This window comes from Dermacentor silvarum, chromosome 4 (genome assembly GCF_013339745.2).
Source record: "Dermacentor silvarum isolate Dsil-2018 chromosome 4, BIME_Dsil_1.4, whole genome shotgun sequence".
NCBI classification, from domain to species: Eukaryota; Metazoa; Arthropoda; class Arachnida; order Ixodida; family Ixodidae; genus Dermacentor; species Dermacentor silvarum.
The window spans coordinates 61,046,098-61,071,090 of NC_051157.2; the positions used below are offsets into that span (position 1 = coordinate 61,046,098).

Below are 24,993 nucleotides of genomic sequence, written 5' to 3' on the forward strand. Positions count from 1 at the left end.
TGTGCTCTGGCCTGTCTCACTGACGTTACTTTCAATTTCCGTGCGAGGAAGGAAACAAGAATCGCATTGCGCTAGTTGCTTTCATCGTCGCTTTCAAGGAAACTATATGGAGAAAGCAAACGGTGGACTACGGAAAGCTATGTGCACTGCATCTGTAACGTAATGCGCGCAAACTATGTATGCAGCCACTACTCGGTGGCTTAAAGCACCCTTGGAGGTCTTAACGTGGTGGTGGTGGTAGTGCCGAAAAAGCTTAACAACACGAAGTACTTCCTCGGGCGTCAGCCTGGCGTCACTGCTTTCGACGTCGCTATAGAAAGTTCGTGATTCGGCTTTTCGGTAGCCAACCTTCGTGCCATATTCGCTGAATTTGCATGGACAGCCGCTCCAACCAGCCGTGTGTCTCCGTATATACCAGTGAGTAGGGAGCCTTAATGCAAATCTTGTTTTGTGAAGGCTACGTATGTATACCATTGAGTGTTCTATGGCGAGGTGACGCCGCCTGTGGCTAGCGCCCGAAGTCTATATCGCGACAAAGAGGTCTGCGAAAGGTTCGAAAGATCTCTCAAAGTTGGAACACGACGACGAGGCATGGAATTGAGCGAACACGACAGTTGCCTTTCCTATCTCAATGTCTGTGGGCCGGCTCCTCACTTGGGCGAAAACAAGCAGCAAATATACACTATACTGCGCCGAGATGCGAGCATCTCTTTTCATATCCGAAGAAAGAAAAAAAAAGAAGAGCGAAAGAATAAGACGAAAAGCTGAACGGACAAAACGCTCCGTTTTGCGCAACACGGGCCGTTCTGTCTTCTTTCACGTCGAACACGGACGAAGGCGCCGTCGTTGACCGGTCAATCATCGATACGGGCGCGCGGAGCTCTCAGAACTCGTGCCTATCGTGATTTCGTCCCTCGCGACGAGGAGGCGACTATTTCCGTCATCCTCGCGCTCGCCGGTCGACATTTGCCCGGCGTTTCCGCGTTTCGTGCTCACGCGACCTCGAAGGAAGAGCGAGGAAGCGAAAGGCCTCCGCGCGTTTAAGCCGTCCTCACTGGAAAGCTAGCTCTTCGAGACTCGCTACTTCGCCGGGTGGCACGGTGCTCTCTATTTCCTTATCTATCCCATACCTTTCTTTTTCTTTCTTTTTTTTTCTCTCTCAATTCTTTACTCTTGTCATCTCTTTTCTTGGCTCACCGTTTCCCTTGTTTCCTCTCCGCCTTCCTCCCTCTTTGCCTTCGACATCACAGACGCCGCCGCGATATCTCCGTGTCGTTTCTTTCTTTCTTTCTTTCTTTCTTTCTTTCTTTCTTTCTTTCTTTCTTTCTTTCTTTCTTTCTTTCTTTCTTTCTTTCTTTCTTTTTCCTCTTTGCCCGTGTATGTCTTCTCTTCGAACTCATCCATAGTCATGGCCGTCCTGTCTGTTTCCTCTCGACACGTTGGCCGTGCTTGCATGTGTGCTCTTTCCTGACAGTGTACAAGCGTCTTCTTTCGCATTCACACTCGTTGTCGTCCGCTCTTTTTATCTTTATTTATTTATTTATTTTTATTCTTCTCGCCGTCTCGTTGGCACGGAGCATTCAATCGCAAGCGGCGCGCGGATCCCAGCGAATGCCGAACACTTTCGCGGAAAGCAGTGGTGGAGTGTATATCGTCCCTCTCGCTACACGCCTTGACTGGCGCTGCAACACTGTTTCCTGCGTTCTAGCGAAGAGTCGCTTACATCGAACATCGTGCAATAATAGCGATGCACGCGTCTGTACCTGCTCGTTGTTACGTCACCGTGTTCGCAAAATCTCGCCGTTCATTTCCTTTTATCCTTTTTTTTTCTATCTTCTTTACGAAACGTTGTTTCTCTCTCCTTTGACGTTCGATCATTTCAGTGTTCACCTCAGGTCACGCCTTATGTCAGTGTTGTAGGAACAGCGAACGGCCTGTCTATCATCTAATGACGTCCCTTCCTCACACGTCTTCGCACTGACGGCGTGATTTCCCGCTTTCTGAACATTTATCTGTGCGCCATCTACCGTCAAAATACCCAGTTCGACCGTCCTCCCTGCTCTTCCTTTTTCCTGTTTCTCTTCACTCTTTCGATTTTATTTTTTTCACATGAATACATCGTGATCCTTTTGGTACGGGCGCATAAAGCCTGTCACGATTACATGATTCTTAACAGAGTCGAATAAAGAAAAACAACTTATCAATACCGATTTCTCGTAAGGTTCGTTTAACGTCCAAAGATGCAGTACACTGTACGCGTGATCTGTAAGTTGAAGGAAAAATATTAATAATAAAAAATAAGGGAACGGCATCGTGTAGGAAGTAATGTACGGCAAACGTAACTCTTTGCTCTGAATTGTGCAGACGCCGAGCGCGACGTCTGACATCTTATGCGACACTCATTCGATGGAATTTTTTTCGACGTGCCGCCGCACGTCCTGTGTAGGCGAGCTCGGCAGCAAAGTGGGTGTGGTGGCTCGCACACAGGAGTCGCCTGCATTGCGGTGACCGCAATAAGAGACGTACAAACGCCGAACGTTGAATTGCGCTGCGGAGACTTTCGACAAACGAAAACGACACTAGGAACCTTAGCTTTGTTATTTTGTTAATTGGCCTTTCTTACAAAATTTGGGGGATGAGGGGCTTGAGTTATGTGTAGCACTTCTATTCTGTTATCTTTAATTGGCTTAAGCCTGCTACTCTCGGCTCACTTCTCTTAAATTTTTCCTAAAAAGTTTCTCAGACGTTCGAATACCTAAAATGCAAGAAACTTATACGAGACAAACCGCGCGCCGCGAAATCAAATTCATAATGTACTTCGCAGCTTTGATTGGAACGACGGCGCGTCCGCGCGATGCGGCGCCAGTTTCAAGAAGCAGCCAACCCGGATGAGACGGGCACAGCCTGCTGACACCAGCAACAGCAGTCGTCACCGGTACGCATTCGGTCAGTTCGTTACCCGAAATAATATGCAGTGCAACAGTAATTTGCGAATGTTTGCCCTATTATATAGTCCAGCGCAGAGCCGTGCTGATGTAATGTCGAAACAGCTAGGCGTTGTGGTAGCGGCAACTACACAAGGCACGGCCACTAGTGCGCACAAAGGTTGCATAGAGAGTGGCGGTGGGAGCATGTAGTGCGCGCGCTGCTGTTGGGGATGATTACGAATAGCGTTGTGTAGACGCTGAATTCGGCGTTCTCGAAATGGACACGCCCTCGGTGGATTCGTTGGAAGGGCATGTATACAGCTATGAAATTTGGCTCACGTCCTTTCTTTCATTATACTTATTTTATTCGTTTTACTCGCACTGGTCGCGCACTGTGAACATTATTCATTAGCGAACATATACGTGCGTGAACTTTCATCTGCGAATGCGCGCACAATGACTCTCTTTCTTCCTTCTTATCTTTCGTTCCCCTTCCCCACGTGCAGGGTAGCGAACCGGGTGAGACATTGGTTAACCTCCCTGCCTCTTTCTTCTCCCTCTCTCTCTCTCTCTCTACTGCTGTCTGCATCTGTGCGGCTGATTTTACAGGTAAATCCTTCCATCTCTCCGTCCCTCCCCAACAGCGGTATAGTTGGCTTGTTCGACAAGCCACTACCTCGAATATGTTTCCGTATTAATTTCTTTATTTGTTAGCCGAACGCAGATTTCCTGCGGGCGTGGACAGCAATGTTTTTGAGCGCTGACAGGGTACTTCGCAAACTTTTCAGCGTATACTGTGTAGCCGTCAGTTGCGGTCATGCTGTTCGTTGCCCGAATAAACTGCACTGTGCTAGATATTGTCCACCCTTCGGCAAGGCACTGCTTCTGCGGCCGAGCTTCCTCGGTGGAAAGCGGGCACGACCCGCTTAATTGCTACGGAGAGATTGAACGCAAGAAATAACTGTCCCAATGCGCTATCTGCGTTCGCTAAAGTGGGACGTCTGGTCGCTCTGATCTGAGTGGTTGAAGCGGAGCGCGCCATCCTGTGGCCCTATAAATCCTAATTCATAATGGCTCGCGACCGCGCTAGTTCGAGTCGCCAAGATTAGATTAATGTGAAACCGTCTTGTGTACACAGGCACTTCTGGCGGTTCGCATGCATTTGAAGCGAGAAATGCAGAAACAGTTGTTTTAAAACGGGATGCCGATGAGATCTCGTGTGAGCGTGGTTTAAATCAGATCCATTTCTAATCCACTGGTTAAAGGCTGTTGCCGAAGGACAACACATAGAATGGCGAAGGCCTCATCTTCGGTGATTTGTATGAGAAGCACGTTTGCGACTTTATATGGTTTTCGAAGCCATAGGACATGCTATAGAAGTGGAAGTATGAAAGTAAATCCAAGTTTTTTTTTAGTAGCACGCGTCCCCTTGAGCAAACTAATATTAAGCTATATCCTCGTAAGACTCCTAGTACAATACATTGCGCATTGCCTTCAAATTTGTTTCGAAATTCACTCGGAAGTGAATACGCAAAATATTCATAATAGGTATGAAGTATGGTGCATGTGTAACTGTAAAGAAATGGTTTACTCATATTCTTGTCATCTGCTTTCGAGAAATTTGACACTCAATTGATCTAGACCTCTGTGCCGTCCCAGACGAGGGAAAGCAACCTTGAGGTGTGTTTCGAAATCACCGAGATTGCGTGAAAATACCGGACGCGGCAGCAACATGGCAATACACTGCACGTAGTTCCCTCTTCATCTCTGCGTTTAAGCACTGAAATGCAGTTTTTTTTTTTTTTTTGCCATAGCAAACATGAAGAGATGATGGAGATACCACGTACATGGTGACGCAGCTTTCGGCATCTAACCGTGGTATTCAAATCTTAAAAATTGTTTTCCACGTCCGTAACATAACAGTCGACAATAAAAACAACCTCGAAGAGCGATTATGTCCCATAGCGGTATTCGAGTCTCGGGAGGATATTTGCACGCAATACCATTAAACGATAGTTTCAATGAAGGCTCTTTCTGCAGTTAGCGTTCCGCGTGTATGATTGTGTAATCTCACAGAAAGGGTGTGCGCGCAGTTGGTAAGTGCAAATAAAACACGCGTAGTTGCGCTGAGTTCAGAGTTTCTTTTGGCAGAGGCCTTACCTCTCAAGTGCATGCTTCAAATAAAAAAATAATGCACAATAAAAAAAAAAAAGAAACAGCAGCAGTGTTAAAAGTTGACTTACTTATTTTTTATTATTAGTGGTGTGCTGAATTTCGAGGCGACATCTTAATGCATACGTCTGTCCTACATTTGTAAATATGTATACACGAGTTAAGCTGAAAAAAAAAAAACGAAAAAGACAGCCGGTTTTGAGGGAGAGGGTGTGCTGAGCACTGCGATACCAATCTTCATCAAATGCGCTACGCATTCTTAGTTAAAGAGAGCACGGTTGGTGTCGCCAGCGCGCGACGCGTGCGCTCAATGGTGCTTGGTCACAAGTGTCGGGACGCTGCGGTCAGCCCACCACGGTGTCGCCGCAGGCTTCGTGGGCGCTTAAAATCGGTCGCGCGCGCATAGTGCTGTCCGTATGTTCATGTACACACAGTTACACACACGGCAACTACGGAGCGGCGCGCCGTTCTGCGTTCTTATTCGGAGCGGCAGATTGAGATAGACTCGTCGGCGCCTCAATTAATCTCTCGCGGCCTAATTGCTCCCAAGGAGACACAGCACTACTCGGGCGCGCATTCTCTCCTCCCTCTCTCTCTCACCACTCGCGTCCTAGCTTGCGAGAGAGAAAGGCCGCGCAGAATTTCTGTCGAGTCCGCCGCTGACCGCCCTTTTGTTTCGGGTAAGCAGGCAGGCGAAGCCGCCCCGCGGCGTGGCCGGAGCGCGAGTCGCTGCGGGCCCTGTTCCAAATCGGCTTCGGATTGTGCCGCCCGCAGCGGACTGTGTTGGTACGTACACGAAGCCGAGGCTAGGCTGGCTGGCTGCCTGCCGCCGCAGGGCGTGAAAAAACAGCAACGGTTCTTTTGCAACCGGTGTTTCTGCCAAACGGCTTGCTCTCTCGCTCCGTTCGCGCGCTTGGTGAACTGTGGAATGCGTACCGCGGGAATCCGAATGCCGCGCCGAGTGTATGTACGTACATTCTGTGTTTATTGCCGCCTCGGCGAAAACACGCGCGCGCGCTTCGCTGGTGGCCTTGCAATGGTCACAGTGCGGCCGAATGCTAGCGGCGCTTATTATTATTATTATTATTTATTTTTGAGAAGGCTGACACGCCGAATAAATGAATGCCCGTCGGCAGCTATATATCTACTACACAGTGCTCGGGCGACGGCCGTATTCAGTCGTGGCCGCGCTCAATTAAGTCGTACATCGGGACCGTGTAATCGCGCCAGAGAAATTTTCCGCTGGATAGGAACGCCTAAACCGAGGTAAAGAAGTTTGCTGCAGCGTACGTTCGGCTCTCCCAACTGAAGCCCCTTGGCAAAGAGAGAAAACGAATTAAGGTGGCTGACTGGGCTAGTTGGTTATTCATACTGATATACACAGCGCGAGAAGAAACACGGGGACGAATAGCAGACACGGACAAGCGCAGAGAAAACGATACGAGAATTTACGCGGGCAATTAAGAACAGTCATACAGCGGACGACAGGTCAATGACCATCGCGCGAGAGAGAAACTAGATGTTAGTCACGGAAGTTACCCGGGATAGAAAATCTTCGGTTTGTTATCCTACATCGGGGGAATTATCCTATATCCTACATCTTTCTCTCTAGGGGGAGGGGTATGAAGACACAAGTAACACGAAATCAAGGGACAAAGAAAACTGCAGGTTTGTTGTCTGTGCCCCGCTGACACGGCGGAAAGAGAGAAAGAAAGAACGGCAGGAAGGTTAGCCATGGTTGCGTCCGGTTTGCTACCCTACACATGGGAAAGCGGGAAATAAAGATAAGGAAGAAAGAGAGTCGGTGTGGGCACAACTGCAGATGAATATTCGTTAATAGTGACAAGCGCTTGCATGACCTAGCTGCCTTCAGGAAGAACATTAGCGCTTTGGTGGCGCTGTGAACTTATCTCCTTCTTTTTATCTATCAGCCTCCTTTCTCCCTTTCTCAGTGCAGGCTAGCCAACCGAGCTCTGTCTATAGTTAACCTCCCTGCCTTTTCCTTATCACTTATCTCTCTCTCTCTCTTGTGCACATTGACCAAAGTCCAAGTCCCAGGATCCTGATTTCATAGAAGGGTCTGTCGTCTAAGCGACTATACTAGTGTGCAGTGCATATCACTGGCAGTAGAAACTAAGAGCACATGCTATTCCACTGTCCACCTTCATGTATCCAGCACTTCACATTCCTTCCGGAAGCAGTGAGACCTTCATCGTGCTGTGGTCCTCCTTGCACGGTATGGACAAAGTCCATTTCGCTATAGTTATCTGAAGCTACAGGTAGGCTAGGAAAAACTTTATTTCGTCGGCGTTAGGTCTGGTTATTAGGTGTGGTGTCTTCTGGCGGGCCAGATGCTACAGCTGACATGAGCGAATCAAAAGCGGGGCAATGCCAACGCACTCGTCGCTCCTGATCGCATGCAGCGCCGTCAACTCATTCTCGAGCATGTCTCAAGCGAAATGTCGAGCGACCGAGCGCGCGTCACAGCTTCCATACGATGACATTTTAGTTGCTGTGATAACGTTCGATCATGAACGAACGCAAAGACGAGCAATCTGTAACGCTCGTGGGGAAGGTTTATGTTATCGTTATACTTAAAATTACCCGTAAAAACCAAACAGCGTTTTTGATCGGCCTATATACTGAATGCAGTGGCAGAACTTCTGCACGGACTACTATGAAGGGTGCGTAGAAGCCACTAAAGAAACCTGCTGCTAAAACAAGGACTGTCACGTCGCAACAATATAACCAGTACATAGTGCTTTTATAGTGATCCTGGCTTCCCCTTTTTCTTTTCCCCACTATAAAGGATAGCCAACAGGAGATATCATTTGGTTAACTATACCCTGCCTTTAATGTACTGTAATTATCTCTCTTTCAATTACTGATCGATTTTGCTGCTGCAGTCCCCTGTCGCATTCTGAGTGAAATTCACATTCGTAAGCGAGTGTGGTGCCCCTCGCATGAAAATTTTTGATAGCTACGAGGTAGAAGGCCATTTCCCGTCTCTGGGAACGTGTACATGCTAATTTCACCTCCAGAACTTGGAACCTTTGGTCGACAATTAAGCGTGGACCAGAGAGAGTGCACGTCGAATGAAATGACCCCCTGCGAGTAGTTTCTAGTATATCAGCGCCCGTCGCAACACTTTTACTTCGCCATGAAGACTTCCAAACAAATTACTTGAACTTCTTTTCGATGCGTAACTTTTATGCAACCACCTCAAAGCTTCGAACTAGGTCGTTACCGTGATATGAGCATCTTCCACAGCGGGTATACAAACAAATGTTCGTAACGTAGGGTTCTCGTGGGGTTAGCTAACGTAGCGGAAGGTCACGCTGTGGGTTCTCGTAACAAGCAACCTGCTCCATCGATAACCGTAATTCGGTACATTAGAAATGGCGGCGAACAAAAGCACATACGTTAAGAGACCAGTTGCTACAAAGTGGCGGGTGCTACGCACATGGTGACAAGGAAAATGACCGGGCTTATCAAAAACTCGTGACTTCATCACGCTGACGAAAGCGGGCATTGCAGTTACGAACTGCACTGCCAACGCCGGCCGACGCAATAACCCCTCCCCCCCCCCCCCAACACTGCAAGCGCCATAACAAACATACCTCTCCCCATGCCCCTCTCCGCGCACGTGCACAACCCTTACAGGAGTAAGCAGCTCGAGTCCAGCTCAGCAGGCTAATGAAGACGAACGTCTGCCGAGTCTGCAGTCCCCGAGCGATCATGCATGCGTGCGGCAATAGCTATGTAGGTTAAACGCGTTGTTTTAATGGCACACATCGGCCTTCCCAAGCGCTGGGAGGAGGTATTTGCAGCGCGCGCACGGCGATTTCCTCATGTCGGCTCTTCGCAGCCGTGCCCGGGGCCGCGTAACCAGTTTATTTTTTGCGGGTGCGTCGGGTACCAACCGCTGGTGTTTCAGCCGGGCGTCTGGCCGGCGTGGTTCGGCCACGCCCTCCTGCGCGTCTGCAGGAGAGAAAAGCATCTGGGTCGACGGACGACAACGACGGTGGTGTTGGGAACCACAAGCCTCCACGTGTGCATGGGCGTGGTGGGAAACGTGCCATTCCCGGGCGCCCGTGACTTTGAACCGAGCCGCCGTCGCGGCAGACAGAGAGATACGAAGGGGGTGCGAACCTAATTAGAAGCGCCTAGCGTCCCGCTTAGCCTTGGATGCGTGTCGCTGTCGGTGTGGACGGAACGCACGCATGCGGATTTCCCGGGAAAGCAGGCCGCGCATATGCGCAAGGAACGAGACATGGCAAGTGCGTCGGTATCCACTGTGGGAAGCGTGTGTAGCTATAGCTGCTCACGCGAAGAGAGATGAAGTGGGAAGCGGGCGAAGTGACTGTGAAGTGGTGAAGTAAAGAGTAGGACGGTAGGTGCTGCAACGCCAGAGCTGTGATCTCCGGTACCTTGGGGAGAGCGGCCGTTTTATCGACAGAGGCTGTAAAAGATCGAAACTTCCGAACGGTACCCGACAGTGTATTTAAACGCGATATGGGACGCGTAACTGTAAATCGAAGTTTTACGACATTTCGGTACTTTAAAAGACAGCTTTACTCCGTATGTGTGACGAAGGGCCGTGCTAAGCTCGAGCATAAATTTTGGTGACCTCGCCTGCATTTAACTTTCCGTGAAGCGTCTCCGAATCTGTGAAAAAAAAAAAAAAGAAAGCTTTCAGCCTAACGTTTTAGCGGGGCAGAATATATCCTATCGGGGATCCGTTACCGTGACCCTTGCCAGTCAAGAGCCCACGTGGGCATGTGCCACGGGCTGCTGCGCATGTTAGTTCTCAGGCTCGCGCATCGTGGTTACTGATTACGCATGGTGCATCGCACTGTACTCTTAAGCATTCTAAATGTGGTCTCTCTGTAGGCCTTAATACGTGAACTTATTACGAGTAATCAACAAGTGCAGCAGCGTGTGACCACGGCTGCGAAATGTGTTTCTCATTTTGTTAGTTAGTGCTCTAGAAATCTGGTAAAAGATCTTCCCTCAAGAGCCCCCCCCCCCCCCCCCCAAAAAAAAAAAAAAAAAAAAGAAAAAAAGAAAGAAAGAAAGGTCACGTCTATTGTTCTAGGCTTCTATGGGCGCATATGAGATGTGTGGCTGCTTTAGAGATACTGAAATTGTTGTAGGAAGGCTTTCATACACACCGTTAGGTGAATACTTCTGCCATCAATGTTATATAGTTGTCCAGAATTGTACAAAATATCTGTAGACGGAACCGCCTAGCTTCCATCCAACTGTATGGCGCCAAACCGTTAGCATATCGTGGAGGCAGCATGCAGCGACATTAAAGCCTGCTTTAGGTTATAAATCCCACTGGAATTAAGCCGCCCTAAGCGCGAACTGGCAACCACTCGAAACTGCACGCTTCTCATAACGTTGCGACTGCAGGGCTCGTTCCACAAATGACGGTTAATGCAAAGTGCGTGCAGCATATGAACTCTGCGCTGTGCACTTGGGCATGTTAATAGCGGGCTCGATACGCTGCACCATATACATATAATAACGTACACACAACATTTACTTTCTTTAGTTATTTCCATGCTGCTATTTCTTTGCCAAGATACAATCGCAGAATTAATGACGCTGAGCAGCTTTTCTAGTAGGGTTTGTTGGTGTGTCAGGTGCATAAACCTGACGATTAGTGGCTCTCTTCGTTTTCGTCAGATTTCTGCGCTGTTCCCCTGTACAATTAATGATGGGTCGGCAATCTCGCTCTCCTACGCGCCTTCCATTTTTTTCTTTTCTCTCTACAATCTCTCTCTCTTTTACGAAGCATATATACGCGAGGTACCACAATGTTCGTACGAGCATGTTGATTAGTAAAGAACGATAGGCGGCGTCCAGGTAGAACGGTGAACATTATCCTTCTGTTGCAATAGCCGAAATCATCCGTGATATTGCGTGAATAACCTGATGTGACCTCAGGATTATGAATATGCACGTTCAGTCTGAAAATATGAAAATCGTAGAGTGATTAACTCTCCTCGTGCTTTGCAGGTTGCGCTCAAGTGGCTTAGCTATATAGTTTCGGCTGCGGTATCGTTGAATAGCCAATGCCTGCTCTAGTTTTGATATTCGTCGTGAGCTCGTTATCATACGTAAGCGTGGTGTACGACAGAGGTGAGCTCTTGCCGATGTTCGCCGCGTGTAGTAAGAGAAGTGGTGTTGTGGCGACGGGTAGACGTCCTCATTGTTTCTGACTTGGCTTGTTAAGACAAGCGTTAAGCCAAGCGAAGTGGGAGGGAAGAAATACGACGCCTGCGCCGAACAAAAGCTTTCAGTTTTTATTTGGGAATCCTCAAGCATCTCCTGTAACATTTCTTTCGATAAGCAATGCTTCGACCTCGTGACCGTCGTGTTAGAATTGTTACGCTGTCAAATTGAGTTAGCTTGACTATAAAGAGACACGGCTGTTATGAAAACGTATACACGCTACGGTGTTCCGAATTATCTGTAATAACTCTTCCGCATTAAGAGCGGTTCATAACGAGGCCAGTGATAGCGTATGTACTTTTGATTGCTATGGGGGTCAACGTTCAGATGCTCATTTATTTTTCCCCCTGTGTACACCCCCATCATTACCTCAGTACTTTTGGATTGACGCAACTGAACGTTGGTACAGTGAACACCCCAAATATTTCATGGCAGCGCTTCATTTCAACCATGTTCGAGCTTTTATACGTAGGCTAATGGAGAATAGATGAGAGCCTCAAAGTAAGCGTGCTCGCCCGCGCATTTCAAACGTGCCTTTTGTCACGCTACATCGCCACGCATTTGTCACGCTTGAGCTAATGTTGCTCGTAACATGAAACGGAGCAGATTTAACTGAGGCATGCGGCAAATTGAACATTTGGGAGTCAAATCACGGGTCCGGCCTCACACATGCAGCTCGCGTGTATAACATTCCTCCGGGTTTAGTTTGTGCAAGAACAACAGTTGTGCTTTGCATTCAGCGACCGTCTGACGAATGTAAAAGCAAGAACTGCAGCGGTATTGAGCAACACCTAGGTGCAGCGACGCTTTTCCAAAGCACTTATACAGTCGTTGGAAAACTTCCACTTTTTTGTTTTTTGTAACAATATTTATTCTCCCTAATGTTACCGTACGCACGCGCGCACGTCATCGAGCGGCATTTGCACTTTTGTACCCGCTCTCGGGCAGATCTGCTCGCCACTCAATCTTCCTTTCACGAGCTCGCGTTGGCAGCCCGCGCGCACTCGGTCACATTTCTGGAGCAATTACTCCCCGCACGCGGTCGGCCTGCCACGCAACCGCAAACGCGCGCGCGAGTAATCTGTAATTGTAATTAGCGTTCTGGCGATTTCGAAAGAAACTGGCACTGGCCGTTCAGGCTTCTCCCGTGCACAGTGCGCGTTGCCAACACTGGAACGCAGCGCCGCGCGCAAAGCCATTGGTCAGCGAGTACACGCATGGGTGTGAGTTCTGGCGATGACGGAGACATCTCGGCTTCCGAAAGGATTAGTTCGAAACTTGTAATCGGTTCAAGGGCGGACTGGAAAGTGCCTCGCTCAAGTGCGCCCCTTGCTTTTTTTCCCTGGAAACGAACTATATCAGCTCTTCGCGAGAGGCGTCATGAAGTACAGAGCACGCGGGTGTGCCTGCGGAAAGGGGAACCCCCTGTGAAACGGCGACATTGCACGCGACTTGGCAGCAGTGAGCCTTCGTCACCTAAGAAGCTTCCAGTACCGTGTCCTTTTCACTCTGTTATGCACGCGCACGCACACACACGCGCGCACGCACAAACGAAGAAAGAAAATACGCGAGTTGCTGAGTTACCTATATGGGAGACGCGCCTTATTAAGTACTTGAGTGAAGTAAATGCTATTCATGCATCAAGCACAGATATTTATAACGTCCCGCGCATTGTACTAGAAAACTATCTGTATATTTATTTATTACCTGCAGATTAAAATTGTTGAAAATGTATACGGGGTTCTTTTTTGGACGCATAACTGCGGCTCGCCATTGTCTTTTATTGCCTGCTCTCATTTCTGCGGTAGAAGCCGGAAGAATGCCAGGATCTCTGTTTGTGAACAGCAAAATGGAATTTCCCGCTAAATATTGCTACAGTTTATGTGAGCCGTGCACTTGGAAGACGTATTGATGAAGTTCTATCGCGGTTTGCCGGAGCGGTTTCACTGGTCAATCGCGCACCGCCGGCATTGAGGTTGGGTAGTCAGATTGGCCACTCTCGACGGCCAATCACAAGAGAAACCGTCTTACGAGCCAAGAATTTCGTCAGGCACACTCTCCGTTGCCTACGCCCTATGGCGACGAGTTCTGTCAGACTGGGCGGTTTTAGTGGCACGTAACAGGCGTGCTCAGAAATCGCGTTTCGTGATTTCGCAGTGAACTTTCCCTCTCTCTCTCGCACGTTTGTTGTCCGCCGCACTGCTGTCTTCGAGGGGAGTGGTCACTGTAAATTCCAAGGTTGCTTGAAGGATATGCGATCGCGCAAGCCCCGGCCAGCAGCAGCCTTGCCTTGGGAGAGACCGGAAGGTATGGAATTCGCACATCGGCGTTTGATTGCGCATGCCACTCTAGTTAGGCCATTAGCACGTGCTGGCTAACGAGAGCGATTGTGGGCATATAGTAAGACACACTCTATAGGAAGAAAAGGAAGAGGTCTTAGAATAAATCAAAGAACGACTTTGCGCGGTTCACCCCTCCTCCCCACCCCGCATCTGCAGCTCAACATAGCTGATCGGCTGCTCGTCACGGCCGCCTATAAAACTTCCGGCCAGTAGGCATATTAAGCCGTGCCAAGGGGCGCTGTCAGACTGTTACTGTCATTGTCAAACTGTCACTGTCAAGCTATCGGACCGCGCTGGTCCTTCAGGATCACCGTGCACGAGAATACGTCCCACGAACAAGGGACGTGGCAAGTATCGCGTGTGTTTGTGTGTATATGGCGCAATGTCATGCCTTTCATTAGGCGCAGGCGCCGAACGCATCGCCAGGCAAAGTTCCTCAGATTTAATATAATAGGCTCTCTCGGTCTTCCTCTATATTTCCTGAAGCACCAAGACGATGTACTGAAGGACATAATGAGCGAGCATCCCCTTCGTAACGGAGTGGTGGCCGACGTCGCCTAGGTTGTTATTTTTGCCTGCATGCAGCGCTCATCACCGGCCTTCCTAGACGGGTGTTTTCATGTTGAATAATTTACCCCGTAATGTATCACATATCCATGCTAAGTTTGATGCCCCAAAATGCTCATTTAAGCGCGGGGAATCTAATCCTGAAGCCCATAGTTACGTTTCTAACATGCTGGAGTCAAGTTTCAGCTGGGAATAGTTCAACAGACCGTTTACTAAATAATTAGCTGAGATAATAATTAAGTTGTAACTCAGATAGCATTTCATTGCCTTTTTTTGTGCGTGTGCACTCTCTATGGCTAGAATAAAGGCGAGCAATTCCTTCCTATTTTCCATGATGTGCAACTCTGTTCGGACTTAAGAGAGTTAGCGAATGTTTGACATTGGCATTTCTGGTTCGCAAAATCTAAGCAGTCCAGACCGCCGCCGTTTTAATAAATGTACGTTTCAGAATGCTACTTCCACATTCGGTAAATTGCTGCCCAGACAATTACAATCACGCTGAGAGGTTGCCCGAAGTGCAATATCCACGCGTACTGATTTATTTATTGCGAACCGTTTGCCAGAACTAAGAATGCCTACAGTTTCATTTGTCACAGCTGTTTGGAATCATGTGCCAACTTATTGTCATTTCTTTTTGTCCGCGCTCCTAGCACCGCGCATCTTTGATTATAATTAGGAGTTTTAGACAAACTAGTTCAGTTGCATTCAATTTACGTGTACCATCCTACTGCTCTTTTACATGCAGGGAACAGGCATAAAAGATACAATCAGCCAAGGGGCAGTTGTTTTTTGTCACAAGCTTGTATATAAAGCTTCTTCGTTGAGATATTCACAATATTTTGCTCATTCGCACTGTCTTATATTTTTCCGGTTCATTGTTTGTTGTCCTTACAGGTTAACACGACAACGGACAGCACATTGGGCCGATCAACAAGGGCGTGCTAGACAGGCGTCAGGCGTTGTTCACTGTCCCGTTTATGCGCACCGCTCGCGGTTATGTCGAGATACCAACTAGTCCGGCTCAACCACATACTGTTTTTCCGACGCCTAACGCCACTCCAGTTCTCAGACCTTCACTAGAATACTCAGCAGTTTGCACCGCTTTGGCTCACCTTTCGAAAGCGTCCAATTGTTCTCGCATGCCAGAACTGCTCTCAAAGGTATACATATCATTGTCACCTCCCAGACCACACACGCTCTAGTACGATAAGGAAAGGTAAAGACGTTTTCTTTTTCCTTTTCCCCTTTTCTTTTCGGCGTTTCACGAAAGCGGAATGTGGACATATTGTTTCCAAGCGTCCTCGAATGTTCGTTTTCATCTTTGCGTATTCTCTCTCCTTCTTCTCTAGCGTTTTTTTTTTAAATGTGTACTTTGTTCCGCGTTGCTGCAAATACTGGGTCAATGGTGCTTGCGCAAAACGCTGAGCTCACCCGCTTCGGAATCCGCCGTTTCATGGGGAAAGCCAACTTGGAAGGGGGAAAGTGACGTCAGGAAAAGTGAGGGAGAGAGAGAAAGGGCGGGAAGGGGAATCCGCGCAACTCCCTTCCAAAAACACGTGGGCGTTAGCCACGCAGTCATACCTTCACGCGTCGCTGAGTCGAGCGGCCCGGTGGTGTACTTTCCACGTAGCCAGCTCACTGGCTAGCTGGCTGTCCATTTGTCCCTGTTTCTTCGCCCAAGCACGCACGACACATGCAACGGTAAAGCTAGAACCGGCGTACCGCACCGCCTTCGGCCGACCTGCTCTCTTTTGTAGCCAGCGATGTTAAAGCGTGCGATTAGCAAAAAGAATACAATGAGTAGAGAAAGAGTTAAGAGAATCAGATATACAAACAACGAAACAGAGAGCAGAAAATTCCTCTCCCGGAAAGCGTGGAAAGCCAGGGAAGCGATGAAGAGATAAAGGGCGTGGCTGGCTCACCGCGTAAAGAGACTGAGAGCGAGAGAGAGAGATAGAGAAAGAGAGAAGGAGAAAAAAAAAAGAAAAAGGCGAGCGTCAAAATCAACCTGCCTCGCTTTTCTTTCTTCTTGCTTTGGTGCCGTTCTCTCGTGTAAGATATCGGACTCGCGCGCATTCGCGTGCATGCCTTCGCGTACTCGAGTTCGACATTTGCAGATACGTGTTTGTTTGTGTATGTAGGTATATACGCGTGCTGATGCGAATGAGGTTTTTATGCGGCTTCGGCCTCTGCAAAGTGCGTGCGCGCACGCTACGTTTTCGTTGACCAATAAAGAATGATTGGGGGTCGCTCCTCTACGCCTCTGCGAGGCACATGCTATCCGTTCAAGGAAACAAGGCAACGATATACGAAGACAGTTCCGCGGTCACGCCTCGTTGGAGCGGAGCTCGCCGATCCCTGGGAGGAAGGACGACTTCGTAACAAACGCGTTCTCATGCGCATTTAACGGCGAGTTTACAACGCGGTACTTTGCGTATTTCTTAGCTCGTAATATTTCTCTTTATCAAAGACGGTCACGGTCGTGACAGTCAGTTGGTTTGTTTGATCCTGCATATAACGCCTTGTGCTTAGTTGCCTGAAAACCAGAATTGCGAAACTGCGGGCACTCAAACCCGTACGGGCTGCTTCGCGAAGTCCTTGGACAGTGACACCGCATGACTTAAGTTTTATGCTTGAGAGTAAGTAACTTGAGACTAATCATGGCTGCTGCGATGCAATTAGAGCCTTGAATTGAACATTCTCAATGACTAGCCGACGAGACACTCACGGACGCTCATATTTTCTTTCTTTATTGTTACTGTTGGTTTGTGGTGTCTACAGATGACTATATTCAACCTGCAACATGACTGACAATTTATGTCGACCTTTTTTCCCGACGTCTCCACCTGATCTTTCAGCTAAACATACCTGGGGCGGAAAGGTGACCCCGTTTGCTTACTTATTTCCGGATGCACATTGTGTCAAACATATCTACGAGAACAGGACAACGTTTTTATCTAGAATTCTCGAGTACAGAACGCGGTCGTGTACACAAGATACAGGCGGATAGGTTTCGGGAAAGTTCAGGTGCGGAGGGAAAAAAAGAAAACGAGAGAAAAGGAGTGAAGGGACAAGATATTAACTCTTCCATCGCCTCTGCGCAAAGCAAGCCAGGCTCAATTGCGTCTGTTCTTCTGAGCCTTCCATCAGGGCAGCAATAATCGTCACACAACCTTCTCTCACGCCCACGTATATGCATAGCATGCGCATACGTACGATGCCAGGTTGTGTCGAATCGAGTGTGCGACGTTGTTCGTCGTTCTTTATGCATGGCTTCCTCACGTGAATCGCGACGCCAAATTCACAGGCTCCACTGGAGCTGGGGTGTCTGAGCACCAGGATTTACAATCGTCGTGGCTATTCATAGGGGGCGATAAGAGATGTGAGTGCGCGGTGGTATGTGTGTATACGGTCCCGCTCGAGTCGCTGTCGCAGGATACACACGCGACACGTGGTGTGGCTGAGGAAGCAGGGAGGCTGAGCAGCCTTTACAGAGAGAGAGAGAGAGAGAGAGCCGGGGGCTTTCCCATTTCGACTATGTGGGTTACACGCGCGCTTCGCTCGCGTGCCGCAGGGCCTCCTTGTACACCTCGCTGACGATGGTGGGTTTCGAGTTCGCGAAGCGAGTGACACAAATGCGCGCGCCTACGCACACACACACACACACACACTAACACTCACGGTACAGGAGAGGCTCTCTTGATGGGCGATCGTTATCTGCTCATTTTAAAGTGCTCTCGTCTGTCTCTTCGGCCCGTTTCGATGCGAGCTTTGAGTGTGCGGGTTGAGAGCGAGGACGGTAGGGGGAGGAAGGAAGAACCGTAAATGATTTTCTTGTCGAAGACGATGTGTTGTGGCCATCAATCACTATCGAATTGAGTACGCTAAGCGTGAAATTTTTTATATTTTTTCATTTTATTATTATTATTTTTTCACAGATTACGCTGGTCGAAGCAAAGAGAGCCGTGGCGATGTATGGGGTTTCGAAATGGGTGCGGCAGGCAACGAGGAAAGTGCTGGATTTCATTAACGGTTCAGCATGTGCGTGGTCGGGTAGCAAGTTCGACGCCGGTTTGCATCATCCTGCTTAAGCTGGCACTGAAAAGAAGGCCAACGCCACGATAATCGAAAAGCGACTGAAAAAAGATCTCATAGTAGTAGATATAGCGGAGGCACCTTAGGAAAACTTCAAATGGCGTACCTAATTTCCGAAAGACGAAATGCTCCGGCAACTTCGCATTGAAGGAACGTTTAAGTCGATAAAGATATGAGAACGAAGGCGATTACGACGCGTTGGAATGGAAGGAACTCAAAGCGGAGAACATCCGCGTGTTCGTCGAAGTGAAGTACAATAACGGCCACCACGTTGGGCATAATGTATACCAACGCATTTCCTTGCCGATCTCAGCACTCCAACAAAAGGCTAGAAAACTTTGCATTGTCGAGCGCTTAGGCCGACCTTTTTATTAAATCGAACGCCGGAGTAAAAGGAATAAGAGCGTAGCTTAAGCACCTCCATTTGTAGTGTTCACCCTACCATGTGGCGCTCGCACGAGAACGACCAAGCAGCAACTTTGTGAATCTAAAATCTCGACGGTGAAAGAAAGTGAGGAGAAAAAGAGGAACAGACAGGTAAATTAGCCAGCGAAAAGACCAGCTGGCTACTCCCTACTGGAGAAAGGGGATAAACGGAATGAAAGATGATAAAAGGAGACCCATCACGAAAAAAAGTGTAGAACTGGCCTGGGCCTACTCCGTACTTTACTGACGCTTGTATACCTTAGTAATGTTGCATCATGGATAAAGTGCGTTCAAGAGGTAACCTTTAGTGCAATACAGTGAGGCGCTGACATTACAGATTCGTCGAGGCGTACCGATTACACCAACCTGCTCCTTTTGGCAAACCGCGAGGTTAGCCCTCGTGTCGCTAGTGACTTTATTCATTTAATATCATCACTACCATGTCTTCTGTGTCCGCGTAACTATTTATTTGGCGTGCTTTGAATAACCGAATGACGGACCTTGCATTCACTCTGAGCACTACCAGCCCGGAGGGTTAACGACTGCCCTCGATGTGGCGGCTCTCTATTACGTTCTCCGAGTTCCCAGATTCCTCACTTATCGTAAGCGATTATACGTGTCTTCCTAAGTTCGAGAGTATGAAATTAAAGAAAAAAAATGAGAGTAATGTATTAACCTGCCCCGAATTATTTACTGCAGCCTCGTGGGACGTGCTTGGTTTGCATATCTCCCGATGCAAGCGCTTAGTATACCGTCTTCCGGTTCGTCTCGCCAAACTGAGAGGTCAGCGAGACGGCTCGTATAATGCATTCACGCGCACAGCGTTGTAACGCTGCGCCGTACGCGAGGCGCTTATTATCGAAAGCTTCCAAGCCAGCCTGCGGCGATACGAAGCGGGCTAGTTAACGACGAAGAGCGGCGCGTTTTAATGCGCTGTCGTAAAAGGGCGCTGGCCCGCGAGTGGCTCGAACGATTCTGCACCGCTCCCCTCCTGTTCGGGTCGTGACGTGTGAAGGACTCGCAAGTTGCGAAGCGAGCGAGTGATGGATGTGTCGAGATCGATCGAATCTATTGTTGCATTGTTGCCAAGCGCGCGCCAGCTGGCAGATTACGCGGAGCGCATTGTGTTAGGCATCTATGTAGTAATATATAGCGTTTTTAAGCCAGTCACCTGTTCTACAATTAGCGACGCGGGGAACGAGTTTTGCTAGCTTTTCTTCAGCGTGCCGCGCTGCTAAGAATTGTTCAGTTCTGAGAGGGAAAAGGCGAATGAAAATATGAAAGGAATATGCGGCCACACACCTGCCCCTCGTCTCAGTGTGTGACCTGCGCTCAGCATCGGTGAGAACCAGTTGTCGTGGTGAAGGTTAACGGGTGCAGTACAGAGGTGTGTCAAGGGACTAAAATATGCGTGTGTATACGCTCTGCATTCTTTTTTATTTTTTGCTTTCCCAACTTTTTTCTTTTCACAATTTTTATAAACGCATCCTTAACACCTGAGTCTGCCCTAAACATATATCTTAACTCTTGAAAACTGAGTTTTTGCAGCGCAAACAGACGAGACTTAAGCAACTCAAATGACAGAGCAACTCAAACGTGCAAAATAGTGTAAAATTTCCTGGCGTTCTCCCGCTCACTTGCTTTGGAATTACTTGACCGATTAGGCTGAGGCGGGGGGGGGGGGGGGGGGGGGGGGTTGCAATAGTTAATTCTTCGATAGTGCGGGAACTTATGCATTGGGTGAGCATGGCGGTGTAGTCCGGCTGCTGTCGTGCGTACGTGATCTAAGGGAAAGTAGCCGTATAGAGTCCTTGAATGTCCACGCGCCGTTGCGGTTGTCACTGTCGAGGCTACGCCCTTGCACACGCGTTCAGCTGCGAGTAACCGTCATTCGACCGGTGCCTGGTAGCGAGTAAGCGTGCTTTAAGACAAGGCAGCGGAGTGCGAAGAAAGCGCTGCATGCTACAATTCATTTATGACAACGGACTTGCACAAACGGCTGAAACCTGAATTGGTGTTTACTGTGCGGCACGTGATTCTGTGCTGTGATAGTTTGCAGTGACTGCGTTCAGCTCCGATCGTGTGTCGGGGCCCTCTATCTCGCTCAGTGTAAGGTAGCAATGCGGATTTCTCGTTCTGGTTAACATCCTCACCTTTGATTTGTTCATCTATCTATCTATCTATCTATCTATCTATCTATCTATCTATCTATCTATCTATCTATCTATCTATCTATCTATCTATCTATCTATCTATCTATCTATCTATCTATCTATCTATCTATCTATCTATCTATCTATCTATCTATCTATCTATCTATCTATCTATCTATCTATCTATCTATCTATCTATCTATCTATCTATCTATCTATCTATCTATCTATCTATCTATCTATCTATCTATCTATCTATCTATCTATCTATCTAATCTAATCTAATCCTTTATGCTATCCCATCGGCGTCAATCTTCCGGAACCGTTGTGAGTAGCCTGGTTAAGAAGTTATTTCCCCGAGTCCTTACAAGGTAAGCTGAACGGTATTCACTCACCGAGTGTGGGGGCAGCGAGCGTAAGGTCGTGGTCCAACATCTGTCCCATGGAGACGAGCAAGTTCCGAACCCGGCGGTCGTGTTCACTCACGTCGTGGTGCACCAAGAAGCTAACCATACGGGCGTTAGGCAGCGGGCCGCCGTCCTTGGCGGCGCGGGGCTCGCTGATGCCTGCAACGAAGAAAGGACGAACAAAATGAAACACGCGAAGTTCTAGGTGGGGAGTGAAGGAGAGGGCGGGGGGTGGGGTGTTACTGTTTCGCGTTTCACTGCATGCCTTCATGCAGTGAAACATGTCCTTATTGTGCAAGCCGGCGTGGATACGCACGGCGTCGCCATCTCTGAAAATGAATCGATGGCGTCGCCTGTCGCAAGAATCACGCAAAAATGTTATGAGCTGGCACGCTGCATAGTGACATGCAATGAAAAGCACCCACAACATAATGTGTATTAGTCAACATTCAAATGCATTTTACAGCTCGCAATTTTCACTACTGCTTGCAATAGCTTCTGATGCGGTGACTCTAAAGTCGTTCATTCAAATTGCTGCCATCAGAAGGCGCCACACACAGCGTCACATGTGTCAGTCACATTACCAGGTACTACTACAAAAATCGAGGTGTACGTAGGTGTGTAAAATATAGCTTGGGTGATCTCTTTCGAGCTCCTCAAAACTTGTAGAAATGTCACACTGCTGTTAGAATTTACAAGTCCCACGATCATTCGCTGGCCAACATGGATGAACTTTGCCGACGCGCAACGGCGAGCTGGTCTTGTAAAATGTGTAAAAACTTGGCGGTTTGGAAGGATTTGGGTAGATCGTAGGAGATTCTGTGTATGTTTTACCCCTGGCCATTCTCTGCATACACATATACCTCTTACGCGCAACATGGTGCGAGACAATTGTCGTTATAGTCATCGGGCTTATCACGTAGACCCGATACACAACGAAGGTCACTACAAACACTTTCAAATGGCAATAACGTGGAGCGATGTTACCGAACTACATCTAGTGCACGACTCTCCCACCAGGCCCACCGGCGTCTCAACCTTCCAATCACAAAATTTTGTATAATTGTATACAGTGGTTGTTTCTTCAACATACTTCATGACCTACATATGTCGACGTGAATATTGTAAACTATATATAGTGCCGACTTCGTTACATTTGCTGCTATTATCTCTCGATGAAAATACATATAGCAGATTCAAAAGTCAGCTGATGTTCAAACATCGCTGAGAAGAAAATTCCAATGCTCTTTGTTGGAAATCGGAAAATTAACATATAAAGATTCAGTGTTGCGAGAGAACAAAATTAATGTATAATTTTTCTTACTATGCAGTTAGTATACATATCGAAATTACGTGACACATGGCCAGGTGGAAACTATAAATACATTAATACAATGATAAACGTCAATAAAGCGAGACCATGAAACGGAAACCCAGGTCACAAAAATTGCAACGAGGAACACTAAGGCTAAATGACAACACATACCGTTGCCGGTTGTTCGGTAGTTTGCTAAGGTGAAAATAGAAAGTGTGTCTGTATGAAGGACGTGAGCTATCTGCAAAGATCGTATCATTTTTTTTTCTTGTTCACGAGTTCCAATAAAATAAGCGAAGTCGCATGCAGCTGGGAGGGCGAATAATTAGTGAAGTTAAGAATGACAAGACTTCGAGACCACGACACGTTGGGAACACTCTGTTCAGCATTGAGTCGCGGAGTAAGCTATATGTCTTGGTTTTAACGACACTGTTCTGATGCAAGCTGCATTTACGTTCGTCCCAGCAAAGTTTTTGTCGTGATAGTGAGTGTTCTGAGTGCCCGGCACGCAAGGTACGCTATATGTTACAAAAAGAAAGAAAACAGAGTAAATAGGAGAGGTCAAGGATAACGAATACCAACCTATTCACTAAACTATACATGCCAATGCAATCCCTAAGCTCAGCGGGTTTCTGCATGCATGCCTCGTATCCCGCATGGCGAAAACCCTGGCTCGTGTGTCTTCGCAGTGCCGTTTGTCGAACGTGCCGAAATAAATACCAGCAGCATCGCGCGCCCGAGGCTCGTGGGAGATCTGTCGTCATCATTCACAGGCGAGGAAATTGGCCGCAGACCTTCAAGGATTGGGGACACCCAAATGCTTTTTTCGTGTTCTATGAATAGAGTCCCATTTCTCCTACCGGTACGCCGCGCGAACCTTGAATTAGCTTCCCGCTGTCGGCTCCAGCTGTCATCTTTCCAGATGATTATTGATGCCTTTTCGTGGATCGTGTGGTGTTTACCAACACGAAATAGCGGTCATTTTTGCGTGCTTTGCGGTGACTGCTATACAGTATACGGCGAAATAACAGCATAGCCTTATATTACAGGCTGCACTGCACAGCGTGATTCGTGCGCCGGTTTTAGCGAAATCTCTGCTCTAACGTGACTAGAGATGGCGTTCGCTAATAGAAGCTGCAGGCAAAGAGAAATGGGGCGTGATTGGCTGGCATCCGGACACTGATCAATGACGGTTACCTGAGGCACTGGAACAAATCGAGATAGCTGAGTTGGGCAATCAGTGAAGCGCACCTACGCGGCAGCAGCTCAACTGTTCGGTCATCGGTTTGCTGACACCAGCTCTAAAACTTGAATAAGGCTTCAATGTTCCAGTCACATTTGGCGTACGCAGAATACATGATCGTCCCCACTGACTGACGTGTGGGATTTTTTGCGGGCACGTTTAGCGAAATTACGAGAGTTCGCTGAAAGACAAGAGGGACTCTTCGGAGCAAGCTTTTAAAGGTTTCATGAAGACGTACACTTTTCTAAGCAGTTTATACGAAATATGAAGCCGAGAGTCAGTGTGTACTCGCGCAACTTAGCATAAACTTCTGCTGCACCCAACTTTGATTATTTTCTCGCCTGAGCGCCCCTTCGCTTTCATACAAGCAGCTTGTACAAGCCTCAATTCGTCAGTGACCTCTATATGTCTCTCCGTCCCTCGTATTCTGTATAGATAAAGTCGTTATTCATGCATGCACCTGTTATCTGTTTGTTACCGTACCTACATTACCTTACAACGCAGCTTATGCTTCTTCAGTCCAAACGCCACCCGCTGAGCCTAGTTTTTTCGACTGCACGTAACACCTATTCTCTCCTAAGCCGCGATAGACAGTGCCGTCTTATTAGAATGAAGCGACATCGTTTCAAGGAGAAGCCGAAAACGTACGTACATCTCGTTACGCGCGTTTCGGTCCGCAGGAAAGTATACGCGATCGATATGGTCTTGCCGAGGAGACGTCGTTAAGGGCCTTAGTTCTGCATGTGCAGTACTGCATGTATGTAGGTTAACGGAGCATCAAGAGAACAGAGCGCCTCTGTCAGCGCTGCCACCATCTGACAGGTTCTGCTTGCGCGAAGGTGTTAATAAGAGCGCGGCGTTCGCGGCAGTGATCTCCAGATCGTGGCAGCGGCACGCCTATTACAAGGGCATGCACGGGGCGTTGTCAGCACCGCATCTGAGACGTCTCAAGCCGCCGCATTCGAGCGGCCAGGGCCGCACGAACGTAACTCAATTGTGAGACCACTTAAGGGGCGAGGTTTGAGCTGCTTCGAGGACGGTATCTTTAATATCGTTAATCAATAATTATGCATCTTTTATTATTTTTTTTCACTGATGTCAAC

At 48.1% G+C, this 24,993-nt stretch overlaps 1 protein-coding gene across 1 annotated transcript in view; it reads right to left on the reverse strand.

Moving 5' to 3' along the window:
- The window catches only part of LOC119448634 (peroxidase), a 177,238-nt gene that overhangs the window by 20,292 nt on the left and 131,953 nt on the right, over window positions 1-24,993 (reverse strand). Inside the window, exon 5 of the mRNA XM_049665644.1 lies at window positions 21,321-21,491. Within this exon, the coding sequence (XP_049521601.1) occupies window positions 21,321-21,491 (171 nt within the window). The remainder of the gene's footprint in view (window positions 1-21,320; window positions 21,492-24,993) is intronic.